The sequence below is a fragment of the Python bivittatus genome, unplaced genomic scaffold (assembly GCF_059951505.1).
Source record: "Python bivittatus isolate LINGU-HERP-01145 unplaced genomic scaffold, Pbiv_v1 ctg000690_np1212, whole genome shotgun sequence".
NCBI classification, from domain to species: Eukaryota; Metazoa; Chordata; class Lepidosauria; order Squamata; family Pythonidae; genus Python; species Python bivittatus.
This window is the reverse complement of record NW_028277096.1, coordinates 21,583,786-21,599,866: the sequence shown is the minus strand read 5'-3', so window position 1 is coordinate 21,599,866 and position 16,081 is coordinate 21,583,786. Positions and strand designations below refer to the sequence as shown.

Sequence of the window (16,081 nt, the reverse complement as noted above, 5' to 3'; positions counted from 1 at the left end):
ATAAAGAGCTTTATCTTTAATACTTGATGAAAATTACTTGAGGTTAATCAGCTTTTTTTCAGGGGAAATAATCATACTATATGGCATATTATCAATGGGTTTCTTTTGGAAATAAGTCTGCTAATATTTATGTTGGGGCTCTGCGTTTGGTCCACATTCATCAAAATATTAGGTTCAATTAAGTAACCTGCATTTTGAAGTCCTCAATTTCAGCAAGTTGAACAATATACCAGAATTAGTCATAGGACTAGAACACTGAAATGTATCAGACGTCACAACAAACATCCTTTTAAATATTTCTTAATGCTATCAGCTAAAACTCACTGGATACACTTTTAGCCTCCAGCAAAGCCCAGAAATTTGAAGTGGTGGACTGTAAACTGGATCTGCTCGCTGGCGTAAAGTGCTGTTAAGACAATTGAAAGAAGTATTTAGCACAAAGAATAATAGCAGCCTTCTAACAGAGACAGTGACTCAATTCCAAAAAGCAACCATTCCTTAATATGCAATGCTTTAGACACTATTCCAAACAGGTACTTCAGAGTACAGTGGGGCAAAAAAGTATTTAGTCAGCCACCAATTGTGCAAGTTCTCCCACTTTAAAAGATGAGAGAGGCCTGTAATTTTCATCATAGGTATACCTCAACTATGAGAGACAAAATGGGGGGAAAAATCCAGAAAATCACATTGTCTGATTTTTAAAGAATTTATTTGCAAATCATGGTGGAAAATAAGTATTTGGTCAATATCAAAAGTTCATCTCAATACTTTGTTATATATCCTTTGCTGGCAATGACAGAGGTCAAACGTTTTCTGTAAGTCTTCACAAGGTTTTCACACACTGTTGCTGGTATTTTGGCCCATTCCTCCATGCAGATCTCCTCTAGAGCAGTGATGTTTTGGGACTCTTGCTGGGCAACACGGACTTTCAACTCCCTCCAAAGGTTTTCCATGGGGTTGAGATCTGGAGACTGGCTAGGCCACTCCAGGACCTTGAAATGCTTCTTACGAAGCCACTCCTTCGTTGCCCGGGCGGTGTGTTTGGGATCATTGTCATGCTGAAAGACCCAGCCACGTTTCATCTTCAATGCCCTTGCTGATGGAAGGAGGTGTTCACTCAAAATCTCATGATACATGGCCCCATTCAATCTTTCCTTTACACGGATCAGTCGTCCTGGTCCCTTTGCAGAAAAACAGCCCCAAAGCATGATGTTTCCACCCCCATGCTTCACAGTAGGTATGGTGTTCTTTGGATGCAACTCAGCATTCTCTCTCCTCCAAACACCACGAGTTGAGTTTAGACCAAAACGTTCTACTTTGGTTTCATCTGACCATATGACATTCTCCCAATCCTCTTCTGGATCATCCAAATGCTCTCTAGCAAACTTCAGACAGGCCCGGACATGTACTGGCTTAAGCAGGGGGACACATCTGGCACTGGAGGATTTGAGTCCCTGGCAGCGTAGTGTGTTACTGATGGTAGCCTTTGTTACTTTGGTCCCAGCTCTCTGCAGGTCATTCACTAGGTCCCCCGTGTGGTTCTGGGATTTTTGCTCACCGTTCTTGTGATCATTTTGACCCCACGGGGTGAGATCTTGCGTGGAGCCCCAGATCGAGGGAGATTATCAGTGGTCTTGTATGTCTTCCATTGTCTAATTATTGCTCCCACAGTTGATTTCTTCACACCAAGCTGCTTGCCTATTGCAGATTCAGTCTTCCCAGCCTGGTGCAGGTCTACAATTTTGTTTCTGGTGTCCTTCAACAGCTCTTTGGTTTTGGCCATAGTGGAGTTTGGAGTGTGACTGTTTGAGGTTGTGGACAGGTGTCTTTTATACTGATAACAAGGTCAAACAGGTGCCATTACTACAGGTAACAAGTGGAGGACAGAGGAGCCTCTTAAAGAAGTAGTTACAGGTCTGTGAGAGCCAGACATCTTGCTTGTTTGTAGGTGACCAAATACTTATTTTCCACCATGATTTGCAAATAAATTCTTTAAAAATCAGACAATGTGATTTTCTGGATTTTTTTCCCCCATTTTGTCTCATAGTTGACGTATACCTATGATGAAAATTACAGGCCTCTCTCATCTTTTTAAGTGGGAGAACTTGCACAATTGGTGGCTGACTAAATACTTTTTTGCCCCACTGTATGTGGGAAAACAGATGTTGCACTTGTCTGTCACTCTTTTCAGCAGATGCATCTTTTCCTGGAATTATGTGGTAGTTATTGCAGACCCATCTCTAAATAATTAATGTTCTTACCTAAAATTCTCCAAGACAAAGGTAGTTGAATCATAAGCAGGAACTAACTCACTGCAGAGAAAAAAATAGCATGTGAGCCATAAAATACATAAAATAAATATTTTTTAAAACTCTTTACACGTTCCCCTATTAAACCCCAGGAAGTTTCAAAGTTCTCTTGTGGGATTTTAAAAAACAGTTAGTTTATTAAAATATATGGCCATAGACGAAGCACACAGAAATTTTAAAAAAATCCATTATACAACCTCCAAAACACTTGGGGAAACAATCAGGTCTAAAAACTTCTAATTGTCATAGCAACAGTACAACATTTGGTGACAAGTCTGAAGACTTTCTAATTCTGGGCGTTTAGTAGGTAACGCATGACTGCTATATGAGAGTGGTCTGAATAGTTTGCAATTAAAGGGGACTTTAACTCTGCCCTCTATACTTGACAGATAGGACATTTCAGAAGCACATGGACTACTGTCTCAATTTCAAAGCCTGAGCAAATACACAAATCCTCTTGGTAAGGAATGTCTTTGTATCTGCCTAACAGTACCACTGACAGGAGAGCATCCAAACATGCCAAGTGAAGGCTCTCCTGTGAGATGGTACTAATAGTTGATACAAATATGGGGGAATTGTAAAAGAGGAGCATGTGAGGTCATTGTAGCAGAGATGAGAAGTAATGGTTCTATCTCTCTGTAAATCAAGATCTAAATTTCTCTGCTTGAGCTTTCTTCTTTCTGCCAACCCTGGCATGGATAGTGAGTGGGAGATAAGCCCACAATGAGCCAGATCATCCATTATTTGTTTCTTCCAGGAAGACTGTTATCTGTCTGTCAGAACTAGTTGGGCTAGGAATTCACCTCCCCAAATTTGTTTAAGTCAATACTTTAATTGGCAGAGTTGTAATCAAGCATCAACTGACATATAGCCAAGTTCTACCCGGAGAAGTGTGTTAGCAACAGAATGGACAACTTGGAATAAGTCTCAGAAATGTAGGCTGTTCAGCTCTAAGGCATAGGTGTCCTTGTAAGTGCAATGTTGTGTGCCATACGCTTAGCACTTTGGCTTTAAAAAATGTAATGCTGCAACCACACAATTGGGTAACAGGTTATATAGTCACCAGTCTATTCATAACGATAACCTAGGGCTAGGCTATCTGGGCTATATTCTGTCTGGCAGTATCATAGAACCCAAAAACAAGCAAGCAAGCATAGTTTGTATTACTTAAATTATTCCCTTCCATCCACACTGGGGTCCTGCCCCCTGCCCCGGATCTTTCCATGGGAATGTAAGTTGAGAGGAAGCTCTACATCATGCTAGATTTAGCATTCATGGGGTTCTCTGAAATGCAAACAGGTAGGCTAGGTAACATCTTCAGTGCTAGAATGGAATGGGCTTTGCTCTCTGTTTATATACAGTGGCATGCCCTGCCAGTGTTGATGGGGGTGGGGGTTTTATTTTTTCCCTCTGGTAGTTCCCTGATTAGGGTATTCCCTCGCATTTTTGGATTTAGCTTGGTCTAAGATGCTAACAGTTTGCCAATTAAAATCTTGGAAGCTTGGTATTCAGACAAGGCAGCCATCCACAGCCACATAGACAGAAACAGCATCTACACACCATTCAAAAGAGACAATAAAAAGGAAACAAAAGACCAGAACATCTCCTCACCAGCAATCATGACCCAGATAAGCAGAGATTAACACCAAGATCATCAGCAGACATACAATCAGCAGTAAACAATACCCTAATCAAGGAACTACTAGGGGGAAAAAAATAAAACAAAACAAAACCCACACCCCCACCAACCCTGGCAGGGCATGCCACTGTATATAAACAAACCCCATCCCATTCTAGCACTGAAGATGTTACCTAGCCGGCTAACGAAACGTTTGCAAGAAAACAGCCAAGCTCAGAGAACCCCAAGGACTCCACAGTTCAACCCTGAGCTACACATACTTGCTTCTATTGGTATTTAGCATTCAATTCAGCATCCAGGATTTACATACTAGTTAAAATTTTTATCATGTGACAATTATGTTTATACAGAATATAGTGCTTGAGGATACCTCATTTTCAGAAGCTCACCCCTGGCCAAACTAAAAAACTTACTAAAAAACCTCAAAAGGTAAATCATTTAAATTCTGACTGCTACATATGCAAATCTGTTCTCCAAAACACAACATAACTCACTGAACAATAGTGACTATTATCACAGAGATGTTTTCATTAAAAAAATAAATACATTTCTCACATCCTTTGTGTAAATGCTGGGCCTTATGCAAGTTAGGTAATGCTTCAAATGCCTTTTATTATAACATATAGACCTTAAACAACAGACCTGATAATTCATAAATAGCTGAAGCTGTACCTTGTGAAGTCTGGAGGGACAGGAGTGGTGACAAAAGAGGCCATGGGCTTCCGATGGACCTGCTGGAACATCATTAAAATCTCGGAACTTTTTGATATCAGTTCACTTTTACTGCATGACCGCAGCTGTAAGGAAGGGAATGGAGCACAACACAGGCCTAAGTCAAAACATTCACCAATTGAACTCCCACCTTAAAATACAAAGCACATAAAATCACAATTAATTAAATGCTAGACTAGAGGGACCTTTGCTCTGATCCAGACAAGCTCTTCTCACTTTATACTGCCAGAAAATCATACAGGTACAGTTTGTTATTTTAAACACATAGTAATAATATCTGGATATCTGATCTTAAAATCATTTTCCAAATATTGAGAATCCACAACACTAGCTTCCATCACCTGATGTTCTACTTCTTGCAGCAAAGACTCCAGAAGTTCCGTTTCTTGAGTGAGTGATGTCTTCTGACCTATTCAGTAGACAAAGAACCAAAATCTAAACAAAATGACACTATCCTGGCACTGTGCAATCAAACCAAACAGGCTTTAACACAGGGCTAAATCAGCTGTTGTAATGTTTAACTATGACAAGTCTAACATCCACCATGTGTAGGAAAAATCAAAAGCATAGGGCCAGGATTGGAGAGACATGACTTGGCAGCAATGCATATCAGAAGGGTCTAGAAGTACTTATTTATTCAATCAAACCTACAGGCTGCCTCAATCACAACTGCAATTCTAGGCAACTCGCAAAATGTAAAAAATTACTTGTAACAGAAAAGGACCACCAGCTGAACATGAGCAAGCAGCGTGATGTTGTGCTAGAAAGCCAGTGCAATCTTGGGCTGCATTAACAGAAGCACTGCATTCAGGTGATAGCAGGTAATGGTTTCATTATAGTCTGCTCTGGTTAGGCCACACTTGAAGGACTATATCCAGTGCTGGGCATCACACATTAGAAAGGACACAGAGAAGTTCTCTATAGTGGGTTCTGAAGAGAACTCTCAGGATGATGGGGAGTCAGGAATGCAACTCCAGTGAGGAACATTTAAAAGGGCAGGGAAGGTCTGGCTTGCAAAAGAAAGCCTAAGAGGAGATATGAGAACAACCTAGGAATATCTGAAAGACTCACATGCAAGACAGGGCAGATCTATTCTCTGTTGAAAATCAGAGCATGCATTACACATCAACTTATTCTGCTTTCTATGTCTAATTATTTCCAGACTTACCAAGTTATAGCTTAATCCTATCCCAAGAGAACTACTTTTGAACTCAAGGGTGAGCCACCTTTGACAAGTAAGCAGCTCAGCCTTCTTACAAAATAATCTGTCCCTCCTATTGTTGGAAGATGGAGGAGACAAACACCTTATTCATGCATTCCTCTAACCCTTGGTTTGTTTCACTATGATGTATTGAATAATTGGCCAGATTCACACAACAATTCAGGCATAAAGCATGGCTTAAAAGAATGGCTGTGTTCAAGCATCACACTAAATCAAAACCAAACCATATTGCTGCTTTGTGTGCTGTAGGAACCAGGCCAATGACAGAGGCATCAGAGAGACCAAAAAAAAGATAATGCTGGAGACAGAATGGGAGGTCCACTCCTTTTGTCTCAAACACACCTACAGGTAGTCCTTGGTTAATGACAGCAATTAAAACCGGAATTTCCATCATTAAGTGACATGGTTGTAACATCACATGATTGCGCTGAAAATTCTGGCACTTCCAGTTGCCGTTGTTAGGCGAATCACCGCAGGTTGTTAAGCGAGGACATCATGTGGTCATCATTTGTGACCTCCTGCTGGCTTCCCCATTGACTTTGCTTGTAGGAAGCCAGCAAAGGTGGTTGTAAATGGCAATCACATGACTGCGGGATGCTGCAATGTCATAATTGCGATCCAGGCACCAAGCACCCTGATTGCAATGGCTGCAACAGCTGGAACTTTGAGGACCGGTCATCAGTGACCAGTCATTCAGCACTGTCATAAGTTTGAATGGTCACTGAACAAGTGATGACTAAATGAGGACCACCTGTATTGTTCAATTAAACTTCACAAACCACTGACACACAGCCCTCAATAGATGAATAGCAAGAGAACATAACCTTCAACAAAGAGAAAGTTATCCAGTGCTAAGTTCAATTCCTGCCCTAAAATGTAACCCAAAAAAGGTAAACCTACCCATTAGTGTTATGAGTTTATTCTTCAGCTGGGTATCTAACCTAGCTATCATCATCTCCACTGCATTCCTGATTTCCCGAACACGTTCATCTTTTGCACTGCGTACCGCTTCAACATTCCTCTCCTGAAAGACACACATGGCATCAATTTACAACTGGCTGGCCAGCCTTTGTTTGTTTACATGGGGATTACGTTCTAGGGTTGTGCAAATCCTTTAACAGAGATGCTCTGAATAGGTGGGAGAACATATGAAGTACCTCTTTTTGAACCATTAAAACAGCCACATCTTTCTCTAAGTTCAACAGCTGATTTGTACGCTGCTCCTGGCTATCTCCATGAGCCTGCACAGCCACTTTGCTTTAATGGAAGAAATACAAAGCAAAGTATAGGCAGGAACAATTTCTGAGCAGCTAAACGATACACTGCCTTCATTTGGAAAGAGAGAGAGGCCCACACAGGAGGGAAGAGAAACTAAACCTTATAGCCTCTAACATAAAACACAAACCTCTGCGGTCACTAGGATCTCTCACTCCCCCCTCCATGATATATTAGGAGAATAAATCACATTGGATCACACCTCAGGATTGTGATATACCACTCTAATTCCCCTCCTAAACCCAGAAAAACAGGCATAATAGTTTTATTATTCACAGTCTCTCAACCACGGTCCTATTTGCTTCAACACATATATAAGTTCCTTGGAGTTAGGACGCATTAAATTGACATTTTGCTCACCTTTTTTTTAATGGGGCAGTGTTAAAAATGTTCCCATCTTGAAAACATTAACCAGGAAGTCCCTTCTCCAGAATATAATGACTTTTTGCAAGGAGTGAAAACGCTGAGCAGGAGATAGAGAGGCTCATATCTCTTCTTAATGAAAGGTGAGAATCTGTTTACCATTGTTCAACCTGGAAGGCAATGGTTTCTTTCACCTTGTCCTCCTCTCCCAACTGTCCAAGGTTAGAAATCACCTTCCAGCCTCAAGCAGTACCATCATCCCAGCAGCAGGGCTTTGAGAATATGAGAATGATACATTAATCAAAACTGGAAGAGTTGTTCTTACCACTTCTTGCACCAAACTGATCAACTCCATGAGTCTCCGGCGAAGCTTTGCCACCTCTTCATTCACTTTTGTGACATGCTGCTCATAAATTTCTGCTAAGGGCTTAAAAGTATGCCCACCATGCTATTAGAAAGACACAAATGAATATGGTAGCTTCATTGCACCAGCTCAGAACATATTACTCTTATTCACATGAATCCCAGAGATTATTATTGGAAGAAGCTCTTTTTAACATATTGAAGCTGGCTTTTCTTCCAGTCACACTTCCCACAAAAATCTATTCAGGCTCTAAGTGAATACAAATTGAAGTTACTTATTCTGCGTAGCTTTCTGCCTAATTAAAGAGCGATTATAGATGTCTGAAGTTAGCATTTCAGGAAAAAGGCTAAATCAACTACCCAGAAACACTTTTTATAGAATGTTTAATTCAAGGTTTAGATAGTATAAAGTACATAACATGCTTTCCTTGTCAAAACTGGTCTTCATTAATTTTTTATTAAATAGCTATATCTTACACTACAAGAATGTTATATCAATGCAACAGATCGAAGTAAGAGTTATTAAGACACCCCTGCCAAATAGGAAGGCATAGGTGTTACTTAGGAAGAGAGACTTTCTGATTGTGGTACCCTCTCCTGAGAAGCTGGCTTTGCACCTGCAGTCCAATTTTAAAGCAAGGAGGGAAAAGGGTAGTGCTCAAAAGCAGCATCCTCCGAAACAAAACACTAGAACATGTGAATTTATCATCTTGCATAACAGGAGGAGTTATTCCATTACTGGATGCTGTTATTATTTTGGGCACATTACCTTAAACCTCTTATGAAGAAGTCATGATATTTTGGAACTTTAATGACCTGTGAGAATGCTGGCAAATATTGCAATGGAGAGTCACAATGCAATTCTTTCCTTCTGCTGAGTAAAATGAAGCTGGTGCCAGAGAAGGAAAGTTCTCTCTTCCATCCTCAAATAAAAATGTAACTTTCCATTCCTTCTTGCAGGCTAGTATATGCATATTAAATTTAAAAATTACTAACTTTGTTCTTCAATAATTATACTAATTTCATAGTAAGCTACAAAAGACCCCCACCTCCTACAATGTTATCCCAGAAATTGTACCTGTAACCACAATATTTCATAAAACAATGGCAGTGCTTCTGTTTCTACAAAATAAATATTGTACAGAGAACTTTTTGTTCTTCATCTGTACATAAAAAGCTTCACTCACCATTCCACCCCAAAGTGCACACTGGTGGCAGATACACTTCTTACATGTCCAGCAAAATACACTAAGCTTTTCATGATGATTTTCGCACCTTTAAAAAAACATAAAGAAAAAATTGCAATTACAGACACATAAAACAGCAGCCATTGTAAGTTTGTTTTCCTTGATAATTTTAAAGATGTGGGAAGCGTCATTAATGAGAAGCTTATTTTTACTTGACATCAGCCACAGTGAGCTACTGCTGAGATTCTGATAAAAACAGAAAACAGTGTAAAATCTTGCATGTTAGAGAAGTTACAAGCCAACAATTCAGGTGTGGAGATAATAGGAATTTTCTGCTTCTTTGCTAGTGTCAGTCCTCTGAGGCAGGCAAGATGAGGAAACAGCACAAGAAATACCAATATTCTACTTTATTGATAAAGGCTATAAAAACAGAATCCTAAAAGCTTGACAGTGTTTCTGCTTCCTTCCTTCTAATACCAGAGAGAGTCAAGGTGGGGCAATTTTGAGTTTCTTTCACACGCTGTTCTCCCAAACTGAGCTCATGTTTTACTAATGGTCTAAGCTCATGTTTTACTGAGTCTCTACATATCTTCTCCAAGTCATCTCTGTATTCCTCTACTTTCTGGTGAATTTAACCACTCCCACTAATGTGAGGAACCTAACAAGGGTGATTAGACAGCAGACATGTAGCTGCTCCCTGGGCTACATGGCCATTTACAGGCTCCATTAGCTACTTCAGCCCCATTTCTATCTTCTAAATTAGAAATGTTACTGTTTTCTTCTTCTGTAATGAACTTTCAGTCATCTGAAAGTTGATTTTTGATCTGGATCAAAATTCATTATAAGGAATCTCATATCTTTTATACTCCCCTTTTGATATTTTATCTCAAAGGTATTTTTTATCATAAAAGAACAGTTACTCTTGTGCCTCTTATATTGTGACCATGCATAGGAAAATAAGTTATTTGTATCATCCTTATGCAGGAAATTTGGGAGAGCAGCATAACTAATTTTAACCTTCTAATCCAGGATCACTGGATCTTGGTCCTCCTAAACACCCAAATAGCCTTTGCACAAATTACCCTGCTAATGGACCTCTTTACTTTTACTGCCAATCACAAGATCAGGAGGTTCATGCTCCATTTTTCAAGAGACAAAGGAGGTGATGGATGCCCTGATTTTGGAGTGGCCTCTGGATTTTCTTCAAGCTTTTCCACCCTTTCCTCTTTTTTCTGAAGTTTTACACAAAACTTGTTAGGAAATGTCTGAAGTTATGTAAGCAGTTCCATACGGGCCCAGAAGACCCTGATTTTCAGACTTAATTCAATTCTTTAGGTAGTGCCCATGGCCTCTGCCTGCTTTTCACAAGCTTCTAGTTGAGCCTTTCCATTATCAAGATCCACGTTAAAGTTATACAGAAACTGAACAGTTCCAGCCACAATGTTTAGGTTACATCTAAAATGCATTGCAAATTATCTTGGCTCCTCAGTGAGGATCGAGTGACTATCTATGAAGTCACCTTGAGGGCTTTTTGTCCCTGGTGCAAAAGGAAAGGCCTTTTATTTTCTATCCTTCCATCAAATGCTTCTTTCTTCTGTTCTAGGCAAAATTCCAGGTTGCCAAAGGACTGGCACAAATTGGATGCTTGGAGAACCATCAAAGCCCAGCTTGTTTGAATGGATGAGCTCTGCTCTTCAGCTTACATTCCTATTTCTCTTCTTCACTGTAGGTTGATTGACCATCTCTAAACAGATAGGGGTTTCATCACTTTGGCATACAAGTTGTACTCAGATGCTACTCTGGAGAAGCACAAGTTCACATTACCGGGAACACAGAGATTCAGCTACTTTTCCAGCAAATGCTCCTTGGATGACATCAGACAGCTACAGGTTATCTGTGTTGTCCTTCATTAAGGACTATAAATTGTATGTTTAACCTCAGTTCAAGCTTCCTTTGGCAGAAGAGTGCTTGGTGGGTGATCACTTCCTCCTAAAGCAAATTCACTCAATGAGCCTTTCCACACTAAACTGTGGGCCTGTTTGATATGCACCAGTGAAGGATGCCTACTACCACTGCAGGAATATGAAACAATGGTATTTACTCTGAAAGTTCTTTTGCTATAGTGGATGGAGGGCACTGTTCACTGACATGGGAGGGGGTGTCAGTGTTTTTAATTAGCTTAACTTTTTGCTGTTCTGTAGCATAGCTTTTTGTGTTTGTAAATTAGGACAGGCCTGCCTTCCCATGACTGCATCTAAAAATTCCATGACACTACTTACCAGAGCAAGTAGAAGGAGCTGACCAGTGATAGATACCCTCCATCCATTATAGAAAACAAACTTCACAATAAATACCAATATTCCATTTTAGCATCTCATGTAATGTAACTGTAAATCCACTCCTCACAGCTATTTATATGAAAAAAAAAACTTTTTAAAAATTTCTATTGTGAGGGAATTTAGGTTAATGCATTACAAACGCTTCAATCAAGAGGCCATGTAAATCCACATACTTGTCTTTTTCATTTTCTTCATGCTTGTTCAGATTACATAACTGGAGCGTGTCAAGCTGCTGGGTCACCTCCTCTGCCCAACGACAGTTGACAAGTTCTCGCAACTGAAGTGGAGCTCTGCAAATAAAAGTTTTGAGTAAAAATCCTGCTCTTTAGAAAAAAATCCCAGTAAATGCCAATATAACACATAGTTAGAATAACATTCTTTATTACTAGATATAGAAATGAAGACTGGGGTTTATGAAAATGAATAAGTTCTTTATTCAATCTCTCTAGCCGCTGAAACATTTAATGAAAATAATGAATACATTTAGAAATTGGGGGGAATTCATCAGTAAGCCACAATTCAGGAGCCCTAAATTCAAATGTTCCTTCTGATTTCATTCACATTCAGAGGAAACTAATTAACAAATAGTAAATAATTTCATATTCATTCAAGAAGGGCAATCTTGCCTTATAGCAATTTTGAAACCAAGAATAAAAAATTTTTTTTGTGAGAATAAGTGCTTGGATTTGGCCAGAACTTTAAAGACTTAGAGAACAAATAGCATTCAAACATTTGACATTACAGCACACCCAGAGACAATTCTTTGCATTGACCATGATGACTGATGGTTGGGAATGACAGAACCTGAAGTTCAAAGCTACTAGAGCAGGGTTTCCCATACTGTGAGATATACCTCCCTTGGGGAGGTGCAGATGGAGTCCAGGGAGGTGTGGAGAACCTTTTAGTGTATTGTTACAATAAATCCACCTTTGGTTTCATTGTATTGTTTTCATTGTTCACTTGTGTTCATTTTGGTGTTTGGATTTTTAGAGGAGACGTGTACATTAAGATTACACTAAAGGGAGGTGTGATGGCAAAAAGTTTAGGAACCCCTGTACTAGAGGGACCCAGGTTGTCTATACTTTTACATAGGGAGAACTGTGATAAGTGACATCAAAGGAGCAGACTCTTTCCCAGAATCTTTGAAAATTGCTCTTTTTTCCTCAATGAGTGACATTTGTGGGCAATTTTTAAAATTATACCTTGATTAAACTTTTATATAATTACTGAAGGCCAAAATAGGTAACATTCCTTCATATGCCAAATTTGAACTATAACCTATCACCTGTCTGTTCCTTCCAAACATGAATTGTGAATATCAGCAACAAAAACCACCTAAAATAAAGCATTTGTTCTGATTACCACATCAGTCCAAAGAAAGCTTACCGACAATGTGGGCACTGAGCTCTTTGTTCCGTCAGCCAACGCTGTTAAACAAAACAGGCACATTATAAAACACTGAAGAATTCCAAAAATATTAGAAAAACATAAATCCTATAAACATGCTTGGACATATTTCTTCAACATCGGTAAATTATTCTTGAATGGGATTCACAGAGCACACAAATGCTGCAGTTTCACAACATAAAATACCCCTATTTATTTATTGTATTTGTATACTGTTGCACTCAGAAAGTGACTCCCAATATAATACCAAATTATACCTTACCAGGTGGTATGGCTTGATTCATACAACATGCTAAGACAATGGCCGAGCTCCCAGAACATGGTCACCTATAAACTAGCCAAGCCCACTTTAATGTAAAATGCTGTACAAAATTAGTCTATAGGCTGGGTCCAGAATTAGTCATGCATGGAATCAACAACAACTAATCAAGAAAGTTAGTCATGACTCTTTTCTTTGTATATCAGTGTCTTAATCCTAAATGTTGGTCCAACCCTATTTAATTGTCTTATTCACAAAATGAAATGTGCACATCAGAAAGGTCTAGGAGAGTCACTTATCCCAAAACAACTGTCATTCTCAGAAATAAATTTCTGGGTTCTTCAGAAGCTTAACAGCAACATACAATTTAAGGATAATCCCTAGAATAAACTCCACTGTGGGTTTTTTTCATTTAAAATGTTGGTATTATTATATTGACCTGAAAAGAATGCTACATTTTCTCAAAAGAATTTACCTTTGAGATGTACCTCTTGGATTCACAGAGAAAATGGAAGCAAGTCAGATTAAATCTTTCCTTTTTGGAAGAATATCAGTTTAAATTCAGAACTGCTTTCCTTTTAGAGAAATAGTACACATTATTCTAGTAATTGTTCTGGTCATGGCTACTAGTTAATGGAAAGCAGGCAGGCAGGCACTAGAACAAAAGGTTAAAACTGTCTTTCTTACAGCGCCACTCAAATCAGAATCCCTATAACACTCACATCTGCTTTGCAGTATTTTCAAAAACACAGATAACGTCCAAAATCCAGTTGCTGTCTCCAACAGAATAAGTAACTTGGCCCCAAAACGGTGAGTACTACTTACGCGAATGCAACTGAAACAACATAGCTTGGAGCAGTGTGGACATAGGCGTGCATCACGCAACTTTTCCATACAAATGAAACATCGAAATACTTCAGCAATACTCTGGAAGAAAGAAAAAGAAAAAAAACACAGCCAAGACAAATATGTGTCACTTTTATTTGTAAACTGCACAAATGTTATCCTACTCACATCAGCTAAAATTTTACTCAAACCTAGGCTCAACTATATTGCTCTGAGATACTATATAATAGAGTATTTAGAGAGGGACCAACTAACAATTAATTTTACTTACTTTTAAATGTCATTGTTCAAAGAAATTTAAAAAAAGGTTTGCTACATCTACATGCGTACTTCTGTATCTTGCTAACACTGCAAGAAACAGAACAAAAAATAAGCATGCTTATAATTGTTTAGAAGACACTCCAGAATCTTGCAGAATCAAGGTACACCACAGAAAACTTTCAATTGAAACAGGAGAGGACATGTAAACCAACTCTACATCCTGGTCTGTTTCTAAGAACTGTCCAGGGACTGACATGCATATGATTCAGAAAATACACATTCCAACATTGGGAGAATGTATTTCTTCTCCATACTGCCTTTTTGCTTCAGGTAAGATCCAAAAAGTTGCGGAAGCAAATCACATTTCATTCTTGTTCTCTCTCTCTTAATTCTGTGGAATACAGTGTAATCAAAAGTTTGCACTTCTATGTATTTACAAGTTTAATTCATATCTTGCCTTTCTTTCAGGAGCTCAAGGTAGTACAGGTAGTCCTTGCTTAACAACCATTCGCTCAGTGACTGAAGTTACGACAGCGCTGAACAAATGGTAGCTATCACCAGTCCTTGAAGTTAAGGCCACTGCAGCATCCCCACAGTTACATGATAAAAATTTGGGCAGTTGGCAGCCTGCCTGCATTTACAACCACAGTGTGCACTTCAACTCTCCCCACTCGCCCAACTCCCCCACATCTCTGCCCTTTTGGTCACCTTGCACTCCACCACCTAACCCCGCCACCCTCAGCTGACCTTCGCCATCTTCTTCCTCCGGCTGCTGATGAAGCGCACCCAGCCGAGGACCTTGTGAAGGGGCAACAACTGCCCTGGCTGGGCACACCTCAGCAGCAGCAGGAGGAAGATGGCAAAGATCAGCTGGGGGCAGCAGGGGTAGGTGGCGGAGTGCAGGGCGGCCAAAAGAGCAAAGATGGGGGGGAGATAAGTGGGTTGGGGGAGTTGAAGTGGAGGTGAGCATGGCAGGGCAGGAGAAGTGTAATGTCCTGGCCTAATAACCGCAACCAGGACTACCAGAACTGCCGCTGATAAATGGTGAGATCACATGATATTTCGCCTAATGACTACATTTTTAGCAACGGAAATTCTGGTCCCAATTAGGTTCGTTAAGGAGGACTACCTGTATACTTAATCCACCCTCTAATTTTATCCTCACAACAGCCTTGTTAGGTTGAGATTGCTGATTGGCCAAAGTCACCCAGTGACCTTATGTTGTTCAGGGTGGGCTTGATCCTTGGTCTTTCACTTTTTGTCCCTTCCCATCCTGGAAGTGAAAAGGGAGATTTATGGCAATTTTGAGGTTGGATCTAGGAGTTCTGATACCAAAACAAAGCATGCTCTAGATTCTATAACCTCACCCATCTGAGCAGGGTTTGGTAGCTCTGTGTCAAAAAGTTCTCAAAGGGCACAGAGCACTTTCAACACAGAAATAGAGAAACACTAGCATCATAGATTCCTGCCTGTTTAAAGAGGCAGCATACAGGGAGAAGTGAGCAAATTATCGGATCCAGGATCTATGATATCATGCAATAATTTCCCGAGTGAGGGTTAATACCTCACTGCAGCAAAAATAATAAGAAGTTTTGCAGCACCTGAAAAAATAGATTTATCAGTTCATGAATAACAGAACCCCTTTCTTCTTTTGACCTCATTGCAACAACTCATATAACAGAGAGAAAGGAGTTCAATGTGGGAACCAGGTGTGCTGAATTCATACCAACCCACAGACAAAGAACAATAATTCCTTCTACTCATCCTTGGAAAGTAGAAATTGAAAGTATTATTATAATAGAAAAGTGAGTTGTAAGTTATGAATATCAAAATAGCAATCCGAGAAGAGCATTTATTAATTAACATTGTTAAGATATGT

General features: G+C 39.6%; 1 protein-coding gene across 3 annotated transcripts in view; it reads right to left on the bottom strand.

Annotated features, from left to right (window-relative positions):
* Positions 1–16,081, bottom strand: part of TRIM37 (tripartite motif containing 37) — a 46,618-nt gene that overhangs the window by 26,003 nt on the left and 4,534 nt on the right. For all 3 annotated transcript variants that reach the window (XM_088152330.1, XM_088152331.1, XM_088152332.1), the window contains 10 exons: positions 13,921–14,022; positions 12,816–12,856; positions 11,603–11,719; positions 9,091–9,178; positions 7,866–7,988; positions 6,803–6,926; positions 5,022–5,089; positions 4,621–4,745; positions 2,262–2,312; positions 325–406 (listed from right to left, as the gene is read on the bottom strand). In XM_088152330.1, the coding sequence (XP_088008456.1) occupies positions 325–406; positions 2,262–2,312; positions 4,621–4,745; positions 5,022–5,089; positions 6,803–6,926; positions 7,866–7,988; positions 9,091–9,178; positions 11,603–11,719; positions 12,816–12,856; positions 13,921–14,022 (921 nt within the window). The remainder of the gene's footprint in view (positions 1–324; positions 407–2,261; positions 2,313–4,620; positions 4,746–5,021; positions 5,090–6,802; positions 6,927–7,865; positions 7,989–9,090; positions 9,179–11,602; positions 11,720–12,815; positions 12,857–13,920; positions 14,023–16,081) is intronic.